Source organism: Diorhabda carinulata, chromosome 4 (assembly GCF_026250575.1).
Source record: "Diorhabda carinulata isolate Delta chromosome 4, icDioCari1.1, whole genome shotgun sequence".
NCBI classification, from domain to species: domain Eukaryota; kingdom Metazoa; phylum Arthropoda; class Insecta; order Coleoptera; family Chrysomelidae; genus Diorhabda; species Diorhabda carinulata.
The window spans coordinates 6,650,893-6,670,821 of record NC_079463.1 but is presented as its reverse complement, the minus strand read 5'-3'; the positions used below and the strand labels follow the sequence as shown (position 1 = coordinate 6,670,821).

The window sequence follows — 19,929 nt, the reverse complement described above, 5'->3', positions numbered from 1 at the left end:
CTTTGCTTGTTGTATTAAGTACAACTCTGTTAAATTTTTAATAATGGGTTCCTTATCTACGTTTCTAAGCCGATTATGCTTGTACAAAGCACGAACATCTGTGATACGAAGGGTGCTACTTAAGTTCTGAGATGCCTCAATCTCAAGGTATGTCACATAACAATATCAGTTAATGCATAGAATCGCACTGGCACTGGTTTACTGGCACAACATCCGATTTTGGACGACCTTCACGAAATCCAACCAGTAGCGAAGTGCGATCTCGATTGAATTCAGAAAACCAGCGAAACACGGTGGTTAGAGATGGTGCTTCATCAACAAATGTCGTAGTCAGTTGATTGGCACACTGTTGGTTTAATCCGCGTAGAACGTCATAGAAAATCACTGTACGAAAATATACGCGATTTAATTCCATTTTTTGACCTAGAAGAATGTTTAAAGAGTCTGTCAACTACTCAAATAGCACTCGTATGACAACATGTTCCAAGTGCCATTAAAAATATCAAACTTTTTGATGATAATATCAGATTTGACATTTACATCAGTGTTGCCTATATCAAAACTTAAGTAGCAGCCTTCGTGAGATTTTCGCTATTTGACGACCCGCATAATACCTACTCATTACCACAAAGAATAAATGAATTTTGGTAGTTTTTGTATTCTTAGTCACCCAGGTAAGCGAGTGTCGCTCAATAACACATGCTCCTAGAAGTGTTGAGATAAAAGAGCCGGCTGATTATTTCAAAGAAGCCATCCCATGCCACACTGATTGAATGAATCAGATTTTTGGTGTTGATTCATAATTATAGATAAAACCTGGATCCGCAACTTTACTCATGGAAAAAAAATACAGTCAAAACAGTTATCTACAGCAGGCTAAACTGCTTCGAAAATTCAAAGACGGTTTCATCGGCCGGAAAAGTGATCGATGGGATTGTGTGCATCGACTACCTTCAAAAGGCTAAAATAATAACAGAAGAGTGAGGAATATGGCAAGACAAACAAATACGTCTTCCTTAAGTACTTGGAGGATACTTAAAGAGCAACAGCTACATCCTTATCATTACAGACAAGTCCAAGAGTTCTTTCCAGACCATATATCGGTTTTTAAATTTTTTTTCTTGTTTTTTTTATGCGGCAAGATATGTTTAACTTCCACAAAGCACACTTTTAGTGTGATGAATATTTTTGGATGAACAAATATGAGTTTAGTTTTTCTTTTTGGTGAAATGATTACTTTTGGAACACCCAACAGAATAATTTCAACAATGTCAAATTTTAGTTTTCAAAACTTTTCTCCGCGGTAACGACGCAATGACCAAAACAATTTCAAAATATAAATGACGCAACTACTCTTGCATATTACCTAATCTGTTACAGGAACTTCAGTTTGACTCCCAGAAGCAAAACTTGGAAACTTTAATCTCGACTATAAGCTCATACAACTCCAAACTATCCACTATACAAAACAGTTTAAAAACTCGACTTAACCGAACCAATATTATTGAAAGGAATCTCAACGCTACACTATTGTTGCTAAATTCGACCGGAACGTTCGAATCACTTTTTTCGAATACAATAAATGGTATTGAAATACCAAATTTCTTGGAAAACAAGATAAATATAAATCGTGAAATAGTAATTGACGCTGAAATTGAAGCAGATTCTATACAAACGAAATCATCTTTGATATTTAATAACTTCAATAATCACTCAAGGAAACATTTTCTCTATACAACATCTTCATATGAGTTAGAAGATGTGGACATACATGGAGATGCGATTTTCAAAGACACAGTTACTATAAGAAATAATCTGAATAATATTAACATATCAAAAGAAACAATTTTACTTAAAAATGGTGATCAAAATTTGGAAAATTTGAGAGCAAATCGGATCGATGTAACCAGACTTAATACTGCAGCTATTAATGATAAAATAGTTGAAGAAGTTATAGGCAATGCGAGAGAAGGTATAGTATTCAGAACCATTTTTAAATGTTTTTTTTTATAGAATCTTTAATATGGAACTAAAGAGCCCCAGTTTCACATCCAAAGACTCGCATGTGGTTCGCGAGCTGCAGATTCCGACCCCTGTTCTAGAACAAGGAAATATTTTAAGAGAAACTGATATAATTGCACTTAGAAGTTGAGAATAGGGTGAATCAATCCTAATCCGTGGAAAATTAATGTTGAATATTTATTCTACATACTCTAAATATACCATTATTCTCTGTCACTTACAACTTTTTTCAATTACAAGTTTTATACAACTGCGAATCGTTTTCTTTACGCACGTCACTCAACGGCGATATATTCAATTGGCTCTGTATGAATCACTAAAACTCAGTCTTCCTTCATTTTGTTTCTGTAAATTTCGTAAATCTTGAGATACTGCCGTGATTTATCGTTATCTTTACAAAAGTAACTGCCTTAAGAACTTAGTAGCTTGATGGAATTCGTTTTTTTTCCAGCCGCTTCGGAAATCTCGAACGTTCCAGAAAAATCGAATGACAATACCCTTAAGGAAAAAGTGGAAAGGATTGAAAAATTGAAAGTGAGAAATTTAAAAGTAGACGGTTTTATCAATGATGTAGATATACCGATATTAGAAAAATACGTTTTGAGAAAAGCCGGAAAACAGAATATTAACCAGACGTATTACATCGATAACGTCGAAACCAACTGGGTGGAAACTGATAGAATGTCAGGTAAAACGTATACGAGTATTCGTTGAATTTCTAATACTTTGAGTTTCAAAATGGTTCATAGATACACTTTTTTCAAATCACGTTATCTTTCCGTAGAATTTAATTCAAACGACAACTTTTTAATGTCGTTTTAACAACACCCGGAGCCAATTTTGTGTCGCACAAAATTACTGCCCCTTGCGTGTTATTTTATAAAAGTTTTGAAAGTGCCTTTTGTATAGCAAACAGTTTTGTAGAATATATATTTATATGACGGGTTTGTATTTTGTGAATATAAATTCCACATCCAACTCAAACTCTCGACTCCCTGTCGTTTTGTATTATTTATTTACTACAATAAATTATTTCCGTAAATTATCCAAATGCAAATGAATGGAGACTTTTGATACCAACTAGGGTATTATTATATGATAATTTACGGAAATATACTTTATGTTTTCTCAATACACTGCTCGACATAACTAGACTAACATTTTTACGTTTTAATTTCCTTATATTATAACATTTCGGTCGAAATTTCACACTTAAAACATGATCAACAAGAACTATTTTTTTTGTGCGTTAATTATTTCAATATATTTATTTAGTTTTTGAAATACATAGATTTTGCAATGGTGTTTGATACTAATAAGCTATTTATATGCTGAAATCCCGAAAACTATTGGAACCGTAAACTCTACTATCCTTTCAATGTCGTTGCTTATGATAATTAACGTAAAACAGCCATTTAAGAGAAATGAATAATTTCAATGAGTTCAAAAAATCATAGACAAATGAAACAACCCGTCAGCTCATTGATAAAAAATCAAAATTGAAATGGATGAAAAACACACTAAATAAACCAGAAAAATTCTCATAATCTCGGTACTAGCCCATAGAGCATACATTTAATCTTTCCAGGTCACAATGTGTGTGCAAACTCATTAGATTTTTAATCTAATTTTGTATCAATAGAATATATCTTTTCTTTGCGTTTTTTTTTTAATTTTTCGAAAAAATAACTAATGGGGCGAAGAATTGTTAGTGAATGTGATCTTTATTTAACCTAGCACTAGAAACTGTCCAATTTTCTATCAATTCATTCAATTATTTGCCAAAAATTGATAACACAATTTGTTTATAGGAAAAAAGATTCCAGAAGATTTGATCGCAATCGATAATGGTAGCATAAGTATTGCGGGTGAGGTAAAATTTGAGAAACCTATTTCAACAGTAAGCCTTCAAGTAAAAAAACGTTTAAACAACATTCCCGTAAGGAAGGGAGGAAATCTGGATATATTATTCAAAAATTCTTCTAAAAATCAACAAGTAACGGGTTTAAAAACTTTCGATTATCTGACTCTACTACATCCGATCGACATACGGAAAAAAATAAAAAGCACATTTTTTGACAATACTGACCCTATGAAAATAATATCCTCAAATTTAACATTGAATAGAAAAATTACTATATCAGGAAATGTTTCGGTAGAAAATATATTGAAAGTAATGGACATTATCCCTCAGAAAAGTCAAGATTTTCTAAACAATACTCCGGTATCAAATAGTAATAATACCCAAAAGATGGTTACATTAGATCATCTTTCGATGGCCAAAGTAGTGCACAAAGGTGTTAAGCTAGATGAAATAAATATAACTATTCCTTTGAAGTTTATTAGGGATATAAACACAAAGAAGGTTTATACGAAATCAGTCAACGGTCTTGATCCTTCTAAATTTGTAAGTATTACAATATTTTTTAAGGATGAAATTGTATAAGTTGATTTCACACGTAAACTTAATTACACCATTTATTTCACTAACTACAACACGACAATTATTAACACCTCAATAAGATATTACCTATGTACCGTCCGGATTCTAGACTCTTGAAGTATCTAGTGATTAACAACTTCTGTCTAGAAATTGGAGTCCAGTTACAGTTAACTTCTTCTCCGATATAGTTCACCCAATAATAAATGAAGTCACCCGTCATCTTTTATATTTCCATTACATTGAATAATGATTGGCGCCGTTAGATGGCGGTCAGCCGTGTACCCGTCAGATGGCATGCGTTTGTCTACCACTCACAATATGTTATTAATTGATAATATAAGGTGTGACAGTTAAGTAATGAGACTTATTTTTTTCTTTCAACGCTTGTGATAACTGAAGATTAAGTTATGGAAAAATATTTCCAAAAATTTTTCAGAACAACAAAACAATTTCAAATTTCTTCATTTTGTTCATTGATATCGTTATCAATCTCTCTTTGTAGGTTGCATATTTGCAATTTTTTATTCTGTATATTGTACACTTCTTCATTTTCTTCTATATTTTGCACGTTTGCATAACTTTCTTCTGTACATTGCATGCTTGGATTATTTTCTTTTGTGTCTTGCATGCTCGAATGATTTTCTTCTGCATTCTACATGTTTGTATCATTTTCTGCTGTATCTTGCATACTTTTATTATTTTCTTCTGTATTTTGTATATTTCCATCAGCTCCTTTTGCATTTAAGATATTTTGAATATTTGTTTCTGTATTCTAGATATCAATCTCACTCTTTTTGTATGGTGCATATTTGTAGTAATTTCTTCTGTATTCGGTATATGTTTATTACTTTTTTTTATACTCAGCATATTTAGTTTACTCACATCACATTTTTTTATTGTGCATGTTTAGCATATTTGTATGTCTGGATTCCTCGTTGCATATTTGAATTATTTTATTTTGCATCCAGAATTACCTTTTCTTATAATCATTAATACATCTTATTTTGCATACTTTGCACATCTACATTACTTTCTGTTGTTTCCGCTATGTTTCCGAAGTTATTTGTCACAATTTCACTTAATAATATGACGGGTTAAATTTAATATTCTTGTAAAGAAAAATGCGTTTATTGTTTTGTGAATATAAAAATACTAAATTTCACGTGTCACTTAAACATTATTTTTCAAGTGGAAACAATCGACAAAACTGAAGAAAAGTTTCGTTAAAATTATCTTGACAGTGCTCGACCCCATTAAAAAATCACTTTTTAGTCAAACCACTCTCGAATATTTTCTCCCGGATTTATCCAAAATATAACACTCTTTAGATTACCACAGATTGTTAAGCGAAGTGGCTTCTTTTTCCTCTTCTCCTAATTTATTATTGTGCCCATTATCCATTCTGATAGTTCACGGTATATAACAATTTTACAGGTGATCATGAATTTGGACCATCCTGTAGATATAACTGGTGCGAAGATATTCACAGGAAATTTGAAGATACTTGGTGACATTGATATAAAGCAAATAAATGGAATCGATGTATCCAATTTGGAAAGCACAGATTTACAAAATTTTACCGATCAAATTTTAGAAGGAGATTATCATATAAAACATGTGAAAATTAGAGGGAGGTAAATGCTGGTTTAAAAATTATTAAAGAGATATTGAATACTAACATGACGGTATTGCATCTATACACAAGTAGTACAAAGTAATGAAAAATTATTTAAAGCTTAAAGGACTTTATTTAGTTCAATTCATTCTTCCTGGACACTTAAACGATGAACTGGTTAATAAAACTTGCTACTTGCTGTAAGGATCAATTATGCAATGCATTTTTTTATCTCATTAATGGGGAGTTGGTGAATACGATATATTAGTAGCGCTATCGAGAAAATTATAAGCAATTCGCTCTATCTCGACCTAAACTCGTTCAAGGAAGGCCTTGAACCATCAAGCCTTCATCTTTGATCCATCAATAATTATGGTGATAAAGATATCTCAAATTATCTTGAAATCAGGGTTTTAGATTAAACACTATGATCTATGTAGTTTTATACAAGTTCCTTTGTGCGAGTCTGAACAAGTTATTCAAGCGTATTATCACGAATAGGTTAAGGTCTAAATTGGATCTTCATCAGGTCCGAGAACAACCTAGAGTATGGTACGATTGGTCGAATGAACTTCAACACAAAATGTTGACAGTTTTGGCCCAGTTTGGAATATATTGCAGGTATATAGCAATAATAAAACATGTATACTACAACACAAAACGATGTGAGACTTCACGAAAACATTACCAACTCTAATATAGAGAGAGGATTACGGCGCGAGTTGACATCATCTCACTAAAACTGTTCATTACTCTGCTAAAATAAATGATATCAAGCAATGATCAATTATTTTTGATTCACCAATGACGCTGTACTAATAGCAGACCCTGTCGATGATCTCAGAGGTATGCTTGATGATAAAAGTAAATGAAAATGATAATTGAAATAGAAACAAACTATATAACAAACCTCGTAAGTGAAGTATAGTATTAACAAGGAATATCCTACAAAGATTTGAGACGCGAAATCCGCATTGGTGGATATGACCAGGCATATGGAATAAGCAGACGGATAGGTTTAACACGGGCCGCGTTTGGTATGTTTAATCATGTCCTTAGATCCGTAATTCCTCTTTAATTCTTGGAAAGTAATGTGTTCGAACAAACCATTCTACCGGTGATAACTGTTTCCTCTACAAAAACCACTTTAAGCAATATCCAGGTAATACAGCGAAAAGGTATTACACAAAAAGTAAAGGTTTAACGTAATGCGCACGGACAATGTGGCCAGACAGACAATCGGTGGATCAGTGGATTGAGTTGAGACAGAAATTTCCTAAAAACTAGAGAACGCCCACCACCATTCTGGTCTGACGATATTAAGATGATGGTTCCCAGCTGGATGACAGCTGCTAGGGACCGTGAACAATGGCAAAAATTAAGGGAGGCCTATGTCCAGAAGTGAACAAGATTGACTGTTTGATGATGATGATGATTAAATCTGAATTGACGCGTCATTCCCCAATTTTATGTCTTGCTTTCTAAGAGCATTCCACTATTCAATTTAACGATGGTACCACCAGCAAAGTTACAATTTATATGTAAAAATACAAAATCCAATATTATTTCTATCACGATTTTTATATCGATATTGAACATTGATAGAAATATGGGATGAACACCCTGAGGTTTATTGATGCCCTGTGACGACGAAAATCACGAGAATCACGCAGTGTGGAAAAAAGGTTATTGAGTAACTAATGGAGCGGTCTAAAATCGTTAATAGCCGTCATTTCTACGATCGTCGTCGATTTTTGGATATTGCGAGAATATTGGGGTAATTAAAGGGATCGAAGGTAGAAACTGTGAAAAGGACTGAGTACATTAAGATGGAAATAGTCGTTTCAAGAGACAGATAATTGTGGCGGGAGTAATGGACAGTATAATGAAGATAAAAAAATAGATGGCTACAGAATTGATACAGAAATATCTCAATTACAAATACAGGTTCTGTTTTGAAAGTAGTAGGACACTTTATAACCTTCTTTATCGACACATTGCTGCCAATAAATTTTCTAGTTTGACTACGCTCGGACCGATTATTTTATTTTCTAAAATAGAAGAACTTAAGGGGCAAAGAAGATTCTGATAGGTCGTTTTCCGGTTCACCTTTTGCTCTTGTAACAATCCTGACGGCATCAACTTCGCGAAAACTTTCCTCATGGCAAGTTTTCTGTCAAGATATCCATAACTTTCTGATACCCCTCCTACGATCACTGTTCAATAAATTTTTCCCCAGCGACAAATTTTCATTGGTTTACTGGTTGAAGGGCGTCCAGAGGGGTCATTGACTTCCACTCTTTCTCTACCTCATCAGAATAGCTTGTCTCACTGAAAAACATCCAATATAGCCATGACAGTGTCATCAGGGACCTTCTCAATCATACAATATGTCTTGGTTCCAGTTTTAGCAAGATTTACACAAAATCTGTATCGCTGCTGCAGTAAACGCTTCATGATTCTCCGTAAGGAGACTTTTTTCCCAAGTTGCCAATATCCCTCTCCTCTAATCATGCGCGCGCTGACCGTTATATGTGTTATTCAATATTATAGAAACAATTTATTGAAGTCAAGGGATGAGTTGATTAATATTACTCGAACTTCTCGCCTGGAAAGTCAACGTCTAAACGAGATGGAATGAGCACCGAAGACGATGCAGGCATCAGACGCTCCAAAGAGGTTGTCTCATCAAAAAAGTCCACAAGATAATGTCGAATAACCATAAGTGGACCTGATTGAGATAGATCAGACCCCAAAAATCAAACCAACTTTAAAACGCGGTAGACATATCGTTCATTTTGGTATAGAAAAGCTCTGTTGAAAGTGGGTGCCATGCAAGCTCACAATCGACCAAAAACAACAACTTGATGATTCTGAGCAAAGTTTGGAGTCGTTCAGTCGTAATAAACCGAAATTTTTACGTTAGTATGTGACAATAAATGAAACATGGGTCTATTATTTGCGTATTTAGTATAATATTCATCGACTATGTGAAAAATGAGAAACATAAATATCTACTATTACGTAGCGTCATTGGAGTGTTTGACGGACGAAATCCAACTTACAGAAAAAAACAGTGCTATGTCATAAAAGTCATATTTAACCCAATATCAGTGTTTCGCCTATTTTGACTGACCCTATATATAGGTTGTAGGTACTCTTTTAATGTTTTATCTCCGTTAGAAGACAGCGTAAATCGTTTTTTCTTCCCATACTATTATTTTTTTAGTTCCCTGCCAATTAATTTATGAAAAACAGGATCACATTTTTTTGGGTTTTGTATCGTAAGTTTTACCAAAGAAAATCAAATTTAGACAGGAACATTATCATTGCTCATTATGCTGTGGAGAATTATTTGTCTATAAATGAAACGTTATCACACATAATACATACATATATTTCAAATCGAGTGAATTCAATCATTATTTCCATCATTTTTTTTCGAAAACTTTCATTAAACTTTTCTTTCTTATATAGTTCTCAATACACCATCAACGTTTTTTCGAAAAGCTCTCTTTTATTAGTCCTCTGACCCTTCATCGTGTTTGGTAAAAAATTGCCTGGCATAATATATTAGACAGCTGCCATCGGTTGTTCAGGTTTCACTTGCTTTCGATACGAACGACAGCAGAAGATGTATTATTCAAAAATATTAAACTCCGGATTTTGCCACACTTTTTATTCATATAGGGTGGTTTTGAGACGATTTTACATACCCAAAATGACTATTACAATCAGATGAAATTTATACATGTTTCAATTGTATATAATCACTATTCAGCGAAGTATAAAAACTCTTACATTCATAACAACAAGTAAAGCGATGATTGTGAACGTTCTAATGACGTTTTATGGCACAGAAAGTCTCATTATAAGCGATAAAAATCTGCAAATTTGTAACTAAAAGAGATACAAAATATTGTTTTTTTTACAAGTCATACGATATCAAATAATTTTCCCCACACTATAGAATCGTAAGCTATGTATTTGATAATGTGATGATTTAGCATAGTTGTGGCACAGGTATCCCAGTGGTGGAATTATGTTTCGAAGATGGGTACGCCAATTTTCAATACAAATTCGTCCATTGTTTTCGTTTCAATTCAAATGAAGCATGAACTGTCACAGCAATATATGAAATTAATCAGAATGCCAGTGACGTCAGTCGAAAATTGGCATACCCATCATTCTTCTTCGAAAAATAAATTCACCACGACTCGGTAACGGAATCGGACTCTCAGTAAAGAAAATAATGACTGGAAAATTCAAAGGTGAAGACATACCGTTGCCATCAGCATGAACTGTCACGACAATACATGAAATTCATGGCGTCATTTTATAATAAATGTATAATAAATAAATGAAAACTTTCACTCATAGTTGTGTAAAAAACCCTGGGAATGTCATGGTTTTTTCCATTTTGTGGCTCTCGCTCTACATTTTCGAGACCATAGATTTGATTATGATCATTTGGTAACCAAATTCCTTGACCACATCCGTCAAAGATTTGTGCTTTCTATTTGCCACTGTATTATCATAATAAATATGTAATTGAATTGAAATACGTCTTTTCAGCCTGAAAAGTAACTCTACCAGTTTAGGAAAACATCCATGGAGAGACGTGGTAACTGTGGATACAAATCAAACGTTGAAAGGTGTTTGGACATTGTCACATCTTATTGCCAATACAACAACAGTTGAGCATATCAACATAAAAGGACTGATAAACGGTATAAATTTGACCGAATTTCTGAAGGATGCTGTGCCGAAAGACACAGAATCAAAAATATTTGGAACGAAACATTTCGAAACATTTAATGTTACTAATTTATGGATTAACAATAAATTCGATTTAGATAAGCGTGTAAAAGATATCGTAGATGGAAAAATAATTTTTCCAACTATTGAGAAACTTGATTCAATTTCGGCTGAGAACGTGTACTTCGGAAACAAATGCAACGGAATAGAGAAGAGTAAATTTGAGAAACCCGGTATATCGGTCATTAACGAAACCTTAATAGTAGACGACTTGAATAAATTTGATAAAATTATTGTAATGGGAACTGTATATGTAGAAAGTAATAAATTAAACGATGTAGATATGGATGATTTGGAATTTAATACTGCTAAAATTGATGAACCAACATATTTTGAAAATGCTGATTTTGGTAAGTTCTAAATTTTCAGTAATCTTCAAAATAATTCAACTTTTTAAGATTTTTAAATTATCTAACTGAAGGTAATAACTGATTTGTCTAATTTCAAGAATACAATTCTTTTTTAGTGTGTGAAAATTTCATTTAATTTATGTTGACTCTAATATGAGCATTATCAATCATTGTAGAAAAACAACGTGCATCATTGAAATATAATTTCTGAATTTGTCCGTGACTTCAGACTTGTTATTATATCGTAACTTCATGGTTTTTTATACAGCATAATAAGGCAACCTTGATGGACTTAGAACCTTCTGTCTTCCAGGCGAAAATATACTCCTTTAGTATACACAATACACATATTGTGTATACTCTATGAGACAGCAGTACATGACCTCTTGTAAAATTGTGTGAAAGTAAGGATGGGAATGCATACAGTCTCTGAAATCACTGAGAGCAAAATTTACTCTGACCTGGGTATCTAGCCATATGAGGGTTCACAGCAATGAACGAGCACTGCTGTCATAGGAGTATGAAAGGCAATCGGATATATGGAGTAAGACTCCAGTTCTGAAATAATCGAAGCTCGTGATCAGCGATCTCGAAAGCCCCCAGGATGTATGTATCTGGCCAATTTCATAACGAATTTCCCCGAGACTCCACTAGAAGATGTAGATGTCGGCCAACCTGGGCACCGGGTACCTAGTAGAACTTTGTTTAGTGACCTCGAAAACCCTCGATTAGTAAAATTGGAATAATTTTCCAAATATCATTTTCCATTTCTTTCTGTCCACAAAGTTTCCTGTGTTTCGCTAAAATCGAATACACTTTGTTGCATCTTGATACATCTTACTGCTCAGAAATTCATGAGTTTTGTTATTTTTGTGCTTTATTTTTTCGACCAATTAGTTTTATCGTGTATCAATTTTGTCTACCCATGCTACATACATCAAGAACTATTGTCGAGGTAGAAACTTCTCCTCTTGAGAATAACTAAACCTTACTGTTCATAGAGAAATTTTGTTTTAATTGTGATAGTAATATATTTGTATGGAATAATGTACTCATTATTTTGAAATTACAAGTACGATAATTATTTTAGGTAAATCTTTAACTGTAACACCTCTAATAACACACCACGGTCAAATAGAAAATTTAGATTTGGATAACGTATTTGAAAATAATAAAAACGAAAGTCAAACAATTCTGAACCAAATTATTTTCAAAGGAGATGTTTTCGTGAATGGAACTATGAATATTGGTGAATATCTCAATGGGGTAAACATTTCAGACTTGTGCGGGGTACTATCTGAATTCAAAAGACCTAAAAAACTAATTATTGAAGGTAAGCAAGCAATACTACAACAAGTATTTATTAGTTTTGCCCGTATGTATGTATCTATCTAAAACATTAATTTCCTCCTGTTTTGCGCTCAGATCAGTTTCCAAAGAACTGAACTTGTTCCCCTCCTTAACAGTTTATTATGCCCTTATTGAGTCACATCTCGTATATACCTTTCCCTTTTGGGGTACGTGTGGTGCGACGCAATTTGAGTGAATCCTCAAAGTACAAAAGTGAGCCGTTGGATATTTACTTGGACTAAACAGCAGGGCTCACTGCAGAGACCTCTTTAGAAGATTAAAAATTCTGTCACTTCCTTCCTTATTCATCTTTGAATCCGTTTGCCTAATTCTTAAGCACGTGTCCCCTTAGGAACATTAGAATTAGTTAAGGGCTCAATATTTTACAATGCAAAAAAATGCACAATCACTTGCCGATTAATATCAAATCGATATCGTGCCTTCTACTCTGTGAACGACTTCTATTCTAATAATATTTAATTCCGGGCATACGGCATACTAGTTTAATTTTTGATTGATGTATTTTAAAATTTTATTTTATTTGTGTCTTTATTTAGTTATTTGTATGTTTGGTTTATAGTTTTTACAAGCTTTTGTCCCCCCATTGTAACAATTTTTTGACAATAAAGCATTTCTCTCTCTCTATTTGGATGTACAATAATTTGATAAATTTGTACGTTAATCCCTGCAGGAACAGCATGTAACGGAATCTTTGAGACATTTTTAGCCACTTTAAACGATCAGATAAAGTCTAAATTTTGTATACTTGTCCAAAAATAGATGATAATGTAATAATTTCATGAATTTGATCGATTATCCTTTCGATATTTCGTATTTCAGAATGAATTAAGTGAGAAATTATTTGCTTCTATAATAATTTTCTCGACAATCATTTTATTCTCCTATTAAAATCTGAGTCTGGTTTGTTTGAGATACATTCGAGAGAACGAGAGAAAGTGTTCTAAACAAGCTTTGGAGTTTTACGTAGTTTCCGGTATATTCATCTATCATTATTTATTATTCCACCTGTAAATTAGTTTGGATAATAAAAAAGTTGTTAACATGTTAAAATTGTTTCATGTGCATGTAAGTTGGAAAGTTTTATCTGTTATAAACACTGGATTACTGTCATTTAGAGACATTATTTTTTATTTCTTGTAAGACTGATAATTATTTTCAATATAGAGACAAAGAAAATCTTCAAGTTACATCAATATTATTTTCTGAACATTTGATCGATACGTCGGGAAAAAATATCAGAGTTGAATCTAAGCGAAATCATAATTTTCTCAATAAACTCCTCTTCCGGCCAATTTCCCCAAACTTCCATCGTCACTCTCCAATAAAGAGACAAATCTCTTTATGTGCCTCTGTCGTGCCGTTACCAGACTTTTATCAGCCCGAAGAAAAAGAGAAGGAGACACTTTCGGTGCTAAATCCTGTGAACGGTGGACCGTGGAGAAGACCTAATGGCTTTCGGACAGCCGTAAAAAATTATTACTCCCGAAAAAGAGGAGCATCTTCTCCAAGAATGAAGGAGAGATGGAATCGCCGGGTAATTAATGGGTCACACTAGTTGGAGAGTCTGAATGAGTTTAAGATCCAGAACGATACACCGCTTTTATTCGGGGTGTCGCTAGCATCCGGTGCTATACTCGAGATGCATCCGAAATATCCTTTTAAGTCTGAACATCTTCGTGTATTAGTTAGCTTAATAAATATGTTCTGTACGTAGAAAGAAAAATATGAGACATGAAATACCTCATGTGCAGACAACTCCATATTTTGTGATAAATTATTTCAACGAGTGATATCCAAGACTTATTTCAATGAGTGATATCCAAAACACCAAATCATCAAGGACAAATGAATCTTTAGATCATACGAGGCGGTACCCAAAAGAAACTGGAATAGCATTGGGTGGAGCTTTTGTAGTACTGATTTCTGCCGCTAGGGCTTGACCTGCCACGTTTGACCATTTTTGCTAGTGCTGTTTCACTGCTGCTGTGAAATTTTGTTTTCTACTCGGTAAAAACGCTGTTGAAACTGTTTTAATGTTAAAAACTGCTTGCAAAGATGATGTTATGGGTAAAACTCAAGTGTATGAGTGGTTCTATTGATTGATGACAAACCTCGCTTTGGACGTTCATCAACTGCCCTAATCGATTAAAATGTTGAAAAAATTCGAGAGCTTGTGCGCACAGACCGTCGACAGACAATTGGTCAATTGTCTGGAATCAATGGAATATCTTGGAGCTCGGTTCAGCAAATAGATGACTGGTTCTTCCACTATGACAACGCACCTGCACACACAGCCCTCATTGTTAGCCAGTTTTTGGTTAAAAATAACATGGTTCCGCTGCCCCACTCAACTTACTCGCCTGACCTGGTTCCGTGCGACTTTTTCTCGTTTCCACGCATGAAAAGGAACATAAAAGGACGGCGATTTGAAAACATTGGAGACATAAAGAAAAGAACGAGACAGGAGCTTGCAGCCATCTCTAAAGATGAGTTCAAACAATGTTTCGAACAGTGGAAGCACCGTTGGGACAAATGTAGTACTTGTAATGGAGAGTATTTTGAAAGGGATAAGGTTGTTTTGTAAATATATAGCATTTAAAAAATAATTCCGGTTATTTTTGGGTACCCCCCTCGTACACTGGGATGCAAGGGACATTAAACATGTTCAAAAATCTGCTTCTTGGATAGGTCACACGAATAGATATTTCAAATAATAAAAATTTTCATTGTTGAATTTTGGAGGAGACCTTGAGTTTACTAAAATAAATAATTTTCCAGAAGTTTATTTCGGTCCTATGTATACTAAAAAAGTTACTCAACGTTAAAATTTTGAGTTTTTTGGACTTTCAAAGTAGCCAATAAGTTTAAAAAAAATATATTTGACAAATATTGTAGATTTTGAAATATAGAGGGTGTCTTATCAATAATGTCGAGTTCCAATAATTATATTATGGTTTTAACCTAACGTTCAGTAAGTTCTTTGAGAACTTGATGAAACCTTTCTTTGGGCTTAGATGCAAAAACTGCCTCATTGCATTTTCAACATCTCTTTTGAATTGAAATTTTTCCTGCGCAAGAATTTCCCAATGGATATAAATAAATATTAATTCAGCTTTTGTGAACAATTTTTTGGCAATAAAGCATATCTATCTCGCTCCCAAGGTCTGGACTAAGTGCCAGATGTAGTAGGAGTTCAAAACCACCAATTTTTTCAATCTTATTCCGATCAACTTTTGCACTATGTGGTGTAGTATTGTCTTCTTGTAAGAGAATCCGCTTTCGGTTAACTGAACCTGGATACTTCTCCAATATAACCTCATATAGTCGCATCAGATTTCTACTATATACGTCGACATTGATAGCTTCACCACCTGGAATGATTTCGGAGTACACTCAACCTTCATAATTCCACCAGACACACAACAAGACTTTCCACTCGAATCGACCTCTCTTAGCGAAGGGTTCTGGTAATTGTTCTTTGCCCTCTATTCCTCTATTCGACGTTGTGTATGCTGTTTGTGGTTTTTCTTTATTAAAATCAAACTAATTCTCATATTAATAAGTTTGTACGGATTATTTTCATTATTGTTATAAACGATTTATTTGAAAACAGCAAATTCGTATTCTTTTAAGTTGAATTTGTTTCCATTGAATTTTCAACTGAAGCGTAACCCTTAGATAAATATATCCGAGTGAGGGTCTACATTGGGGTAATTTACGAAATCGATATCAGACCAAAATGACTCGATTCTACTAAGAGGCAATCGGACTATTTAACATTTAAACGAATTTTTTCTGATCGAAACTTACTCCATTTCTGCCGTAAAAGTTTCACTCTATTCCAAACCGATTTTCTGTATCTGCTCGTTTCTTTTGCTTTCATCAGATCCCACATCTGAAATTTAAATTTTAAATACACAGAAAGATAGACACTGGCAACAGAACCGAAATGGGTTCTTTGTGTTCTAGAAGAATAATTAAGTTGAATTTGAAATTTTCTTAAATGATGAATTATTTTTATTAGAAACTGACTGGGCTTTTTCAGCCTATTATTTATTCATTTGTATTCGAAGATTGAAGCTTCTTAGAGCTGTGCTAATTCACAAAACTAAATTACTTGATCATATTCAACAAGGAAATGCAAAGAAGCATGGAAGCTCTGAGAGTAATCGAGGAGTTTGAAATATATCAGGATTATTGTCTCAAGAAGCTCAAGAAGCGAAAATTTGTTCTTTGAAGCTATGTTACACGTATGGAATTTGACAGTTTCAAGATGCCCCGATATATTATTACCTACCAATATGTTCGGTTCTCGTGTAGAATACAGATATGAACAGCATATAAAATCATTATATGATTCTCAATATAAGAAAAAAGCTTATATTGAGAAACGATCCACTATGATGAACAATGATTCAACCTTCCACATCTTTACCCAGCTTTTGTCGAATAATTCGTGGTCAAGATGGCGGTCAAGAGCCGTAGTACACACAAGCCTTCTAAAAGGTCCCTCTTGAAACAACTAAAAGTGGATGCCGTTGTTTGATGAGTGAATGTAAGTTGGATATTCACCAGATCATCTCGAAATGTCAGCAACCATATGGTGCACATCACTGGTATTTTATTGCACTACTGATCAACACTTTTTTTCTAAACCACAATTCATTGTTGAGACTTCTTGATGAATCTCAGGTCTGTTATGGTCATGAAAGTTGATCAATTTACATAATAGAGATCGCTGCTTCATATTAAAAAACCTGACTCGAATGACCCTCATTTTTATTCAGCAGTCAGATGTTTTCTCAATATGGATAGAGAAAAATTAATATCAACTAATACATTGTTACTAATAACATGTTTTAAGTAATTTTATTCAAAATTCAAAATATAAATGAAAATAATCCAGTCAGTTGCACAAACGGGGCATTATTTTTCTCAATTTGTTAATTTCGTTTTTCTTTCACTTTGTTATCGTTTGTGGTTTTTTATCATCTCTATTTTTTAACTAATTACACAAAATAATGTCTGTGACAGTCGACGACATGGCGAAGAATCCATTTCAAGAGAAGTCATATAATATACGAAAAGCGCGCGAGACTCCAGGGATGCCTGATCTTCCGATTATCGTGAACTCTCACGATTCAATGTTCAATCTCACATCTCACAATATTTGTTCTTATTTTTACTTTTTTTTAATTTTTAAAATATACATTTGATATCCATAAGCAAAACTAAAAGTATTTCGTTATCTGTACAATTAGAAAAATTCAGTATCATCGATGCAGTATGAAATATGAAGTGATCTATGATTAAAACGTCTGACAAAGATCAAATAATGCTGATTACAGAGGAAATGGCGATCATATAGCATCATAATATTTCCCGAAATGTGATTGTCATCTATATTTTACGGTACGAAATATTGACGCTCGCCAGAAGATGGAAGTTTACCGCTTACCAAAAGATTGTTTTCACAAGAAAATCTTAACAATTCTTAGCTGACGAATCCCCTTAAAACCACAACGAAATGATTAGTTTCAAATAGTAGTAACTGCTACAACTCCACTAAGTCCACAGATATAACAAAATTGAGTTTTGCAGCAATAATCCCAAAAATAGTGGTCCAGATTCGGACTGAATTAATCTATGCTTTGTTACATTCTTATATAATATTACCTACTTGTGTTTTCTACTTGTTAATTTCTCTCCAGCATCTTTATTTCAAAATTTCACAGTTTCCCACAATTTTCTAACTACGAATCTCACGATTTTAGCTTCTAGCTATCTGACATCCCTGCGTGAGAGTAAGTTGCTTAGAAAACGTAAGCACCGATCTTTTAAGCTATTTTGTAAATCCGAAAGCCATACGGTTTCCAGAAAAGAGATATTTTGTTTAAAAACTCAAAGACGACGGATAGCTTAAATCTGAAACTTAGATGTAGGGATATACTATTATTTTATTTCTTTTCGTTCATATTTCATAGGTCTTTTGTTCCAAAGTTTATATCGTTAACGTTTTTTTGGTGACACAAACTTTTCATCTAACCTACCGACTCGACTGTTTTATTCTAAATAATACCCTAGACACCACGAACTTATTTATAACCCTAACATTATAAATGAGATGACGTTATTAATAAAAATTATTACAAAATTTGCTGTTACTGTATTTTGAATGACATATTTTTGATTATTGTCATAACCACACAATTCCATTGAAAATTTACCTTTCTATAAGCAATAATAAAGTTGATAACGCTAATAAACATCATCAAGTCTATTTTGGCATGTTGTGCGAAGTAGTCTTTTAACCAGAATCACAAACAATTAAACTGGATTTGAGAAAACTAATAGTGCAACAAACTTTATATACATTCTATTATACTTTTTATAGAAGTTGGCATCGGAAAACTGTGTATTCTCTACGGAAACTTTACGAATCGCTTCAAACTTCAATTCCAAACTTTAAGTTAACTGCAGTTAACAAGAATATCATAATATTTTTTATAGAAATTATAAAAAGATAGAAAAAACGTCTGATGAAAGATATTTTTTTAAATATACAGAGTATTATAAAAAAAAGGGTGACTTTAGGATAGGTACAAAACTGGAAAATATGGAAATGCTTAATAAAAAATTTTCTTAACGCCGTCTGTATTCAAGATAGAAGGAGTTGAAGAAAAATAATTTATTTTCGATTTTGCCTTCTGGTAAGATTTCAGGAGCTCATACATAACATGTATAACATAACAGTAGTATGGACCATTCCCGAATGACGTCATTGACAGTTCGCACAGTTTGGTTTGTTACATTTCTAAACATTTACAAGGTTTTAATTATTATATCTTTAATCTCAGGAAAATTAATTCAAAAATAGCATATTATTGTTGTGTGGTAATTAGTTCATCGCGTGCTGAGCGAGAGAACTTAACGTTTTTCCAATTTTATGCCATTTTGAATGCACCAGCAGAAATCAAAAGAAATGCTTGGGTTAGTGTTTATTTCCATTATGTAATAGAATATATTTCAGGCTGAGTTTAAAGATGTCAATGAATAAACGCCAGTCGTTTGGTTCACATTGTTTCAAGCCCCTTTTTTATCAGTAAGTCTTTGATATTCGAAAAAAAGGTAATACCGTTTTTTCGGCCTCGCCGTAATTCTTTCACGATAAAAATTTATTTTAGTGAGGGAAGCCAATTTTTCGTTGAATCTAGATGTTAACAATTCTGGATCTACATTAGATATATTAGAAACATTATCCAACTCCTTTTGGAAAATGTATTTTGACTTATTTGACACACCTGGACTTA

The 19,929-nt window shown here is 33.4% G+C and overlaps 2 protein-coding genes across 3 annotated transcripts in view; one reads left to right on the top strand and one right to left on the bottom strand.

Moving 5' to 3' along the window:
- The window catches only part of LOC130892454 (RWD domain-containing protein 2A), a 117,514-nt gene that overhangs the window by 53,832 nt on the left and 43,753 nt on the right, over positions 1 to 19,929 (bottom strand). The window contains exon 1 of one of the 2 annotated variants that reach the window (XM_057797881.1): positions 16,430 to 16,475. The exons of the other annotated variant lie outside the window; for it this stretch is intronic. Within the exon in view, the coding sequence (XP_057653864.1) occupies positions 16,430 to 16,434 (5 nt within the window). The 5' untranslated portion in view covers positions 16,435 to 16,475. Of the gene's footprint in view, positions 1 to 16,429; positions 16,476 to 19,929 lie in introns of those variants that run through there. 2 annotated transcript variants of the gene reach the window in all.
- The window catches only part of LOC130892452 (uncharacterized), a 127,169-nt gene that overhangs the window by 64,855 nt on the left and 42,385 nt on the right, over positions 1 to 19,929 (top strand). Inside the window, exons 10-15 of the mRNA XM_057797880.1 lie at positions 1,381 to 1,972; positions 2,474 to 2,710; positions 3,834 to 4,429; positions 5,900 to 6,099; positions 10,656 to 11,248; positions 12,339 to 12,581. Coding sequence (XP_057653863.1) covers positions 1,381 to 1,972; positions 2,474 to 2,710; positions 3,834 to 4,429; positions 5,900 to 6,099; positions 10,656 to 11,248; positions 12,339 to 12,581 — 2,461 coding nt within the window. The remainder of the gene's footprint in view (positions 1 to 1,380; positions 1,973 to 2,473; positions 2,711 to 3,833; positions 4,430 to 5,899; positions 6,100 to 10,655; positions 11,249 to 12,338; positions 12,582 to 19,929) is intronic.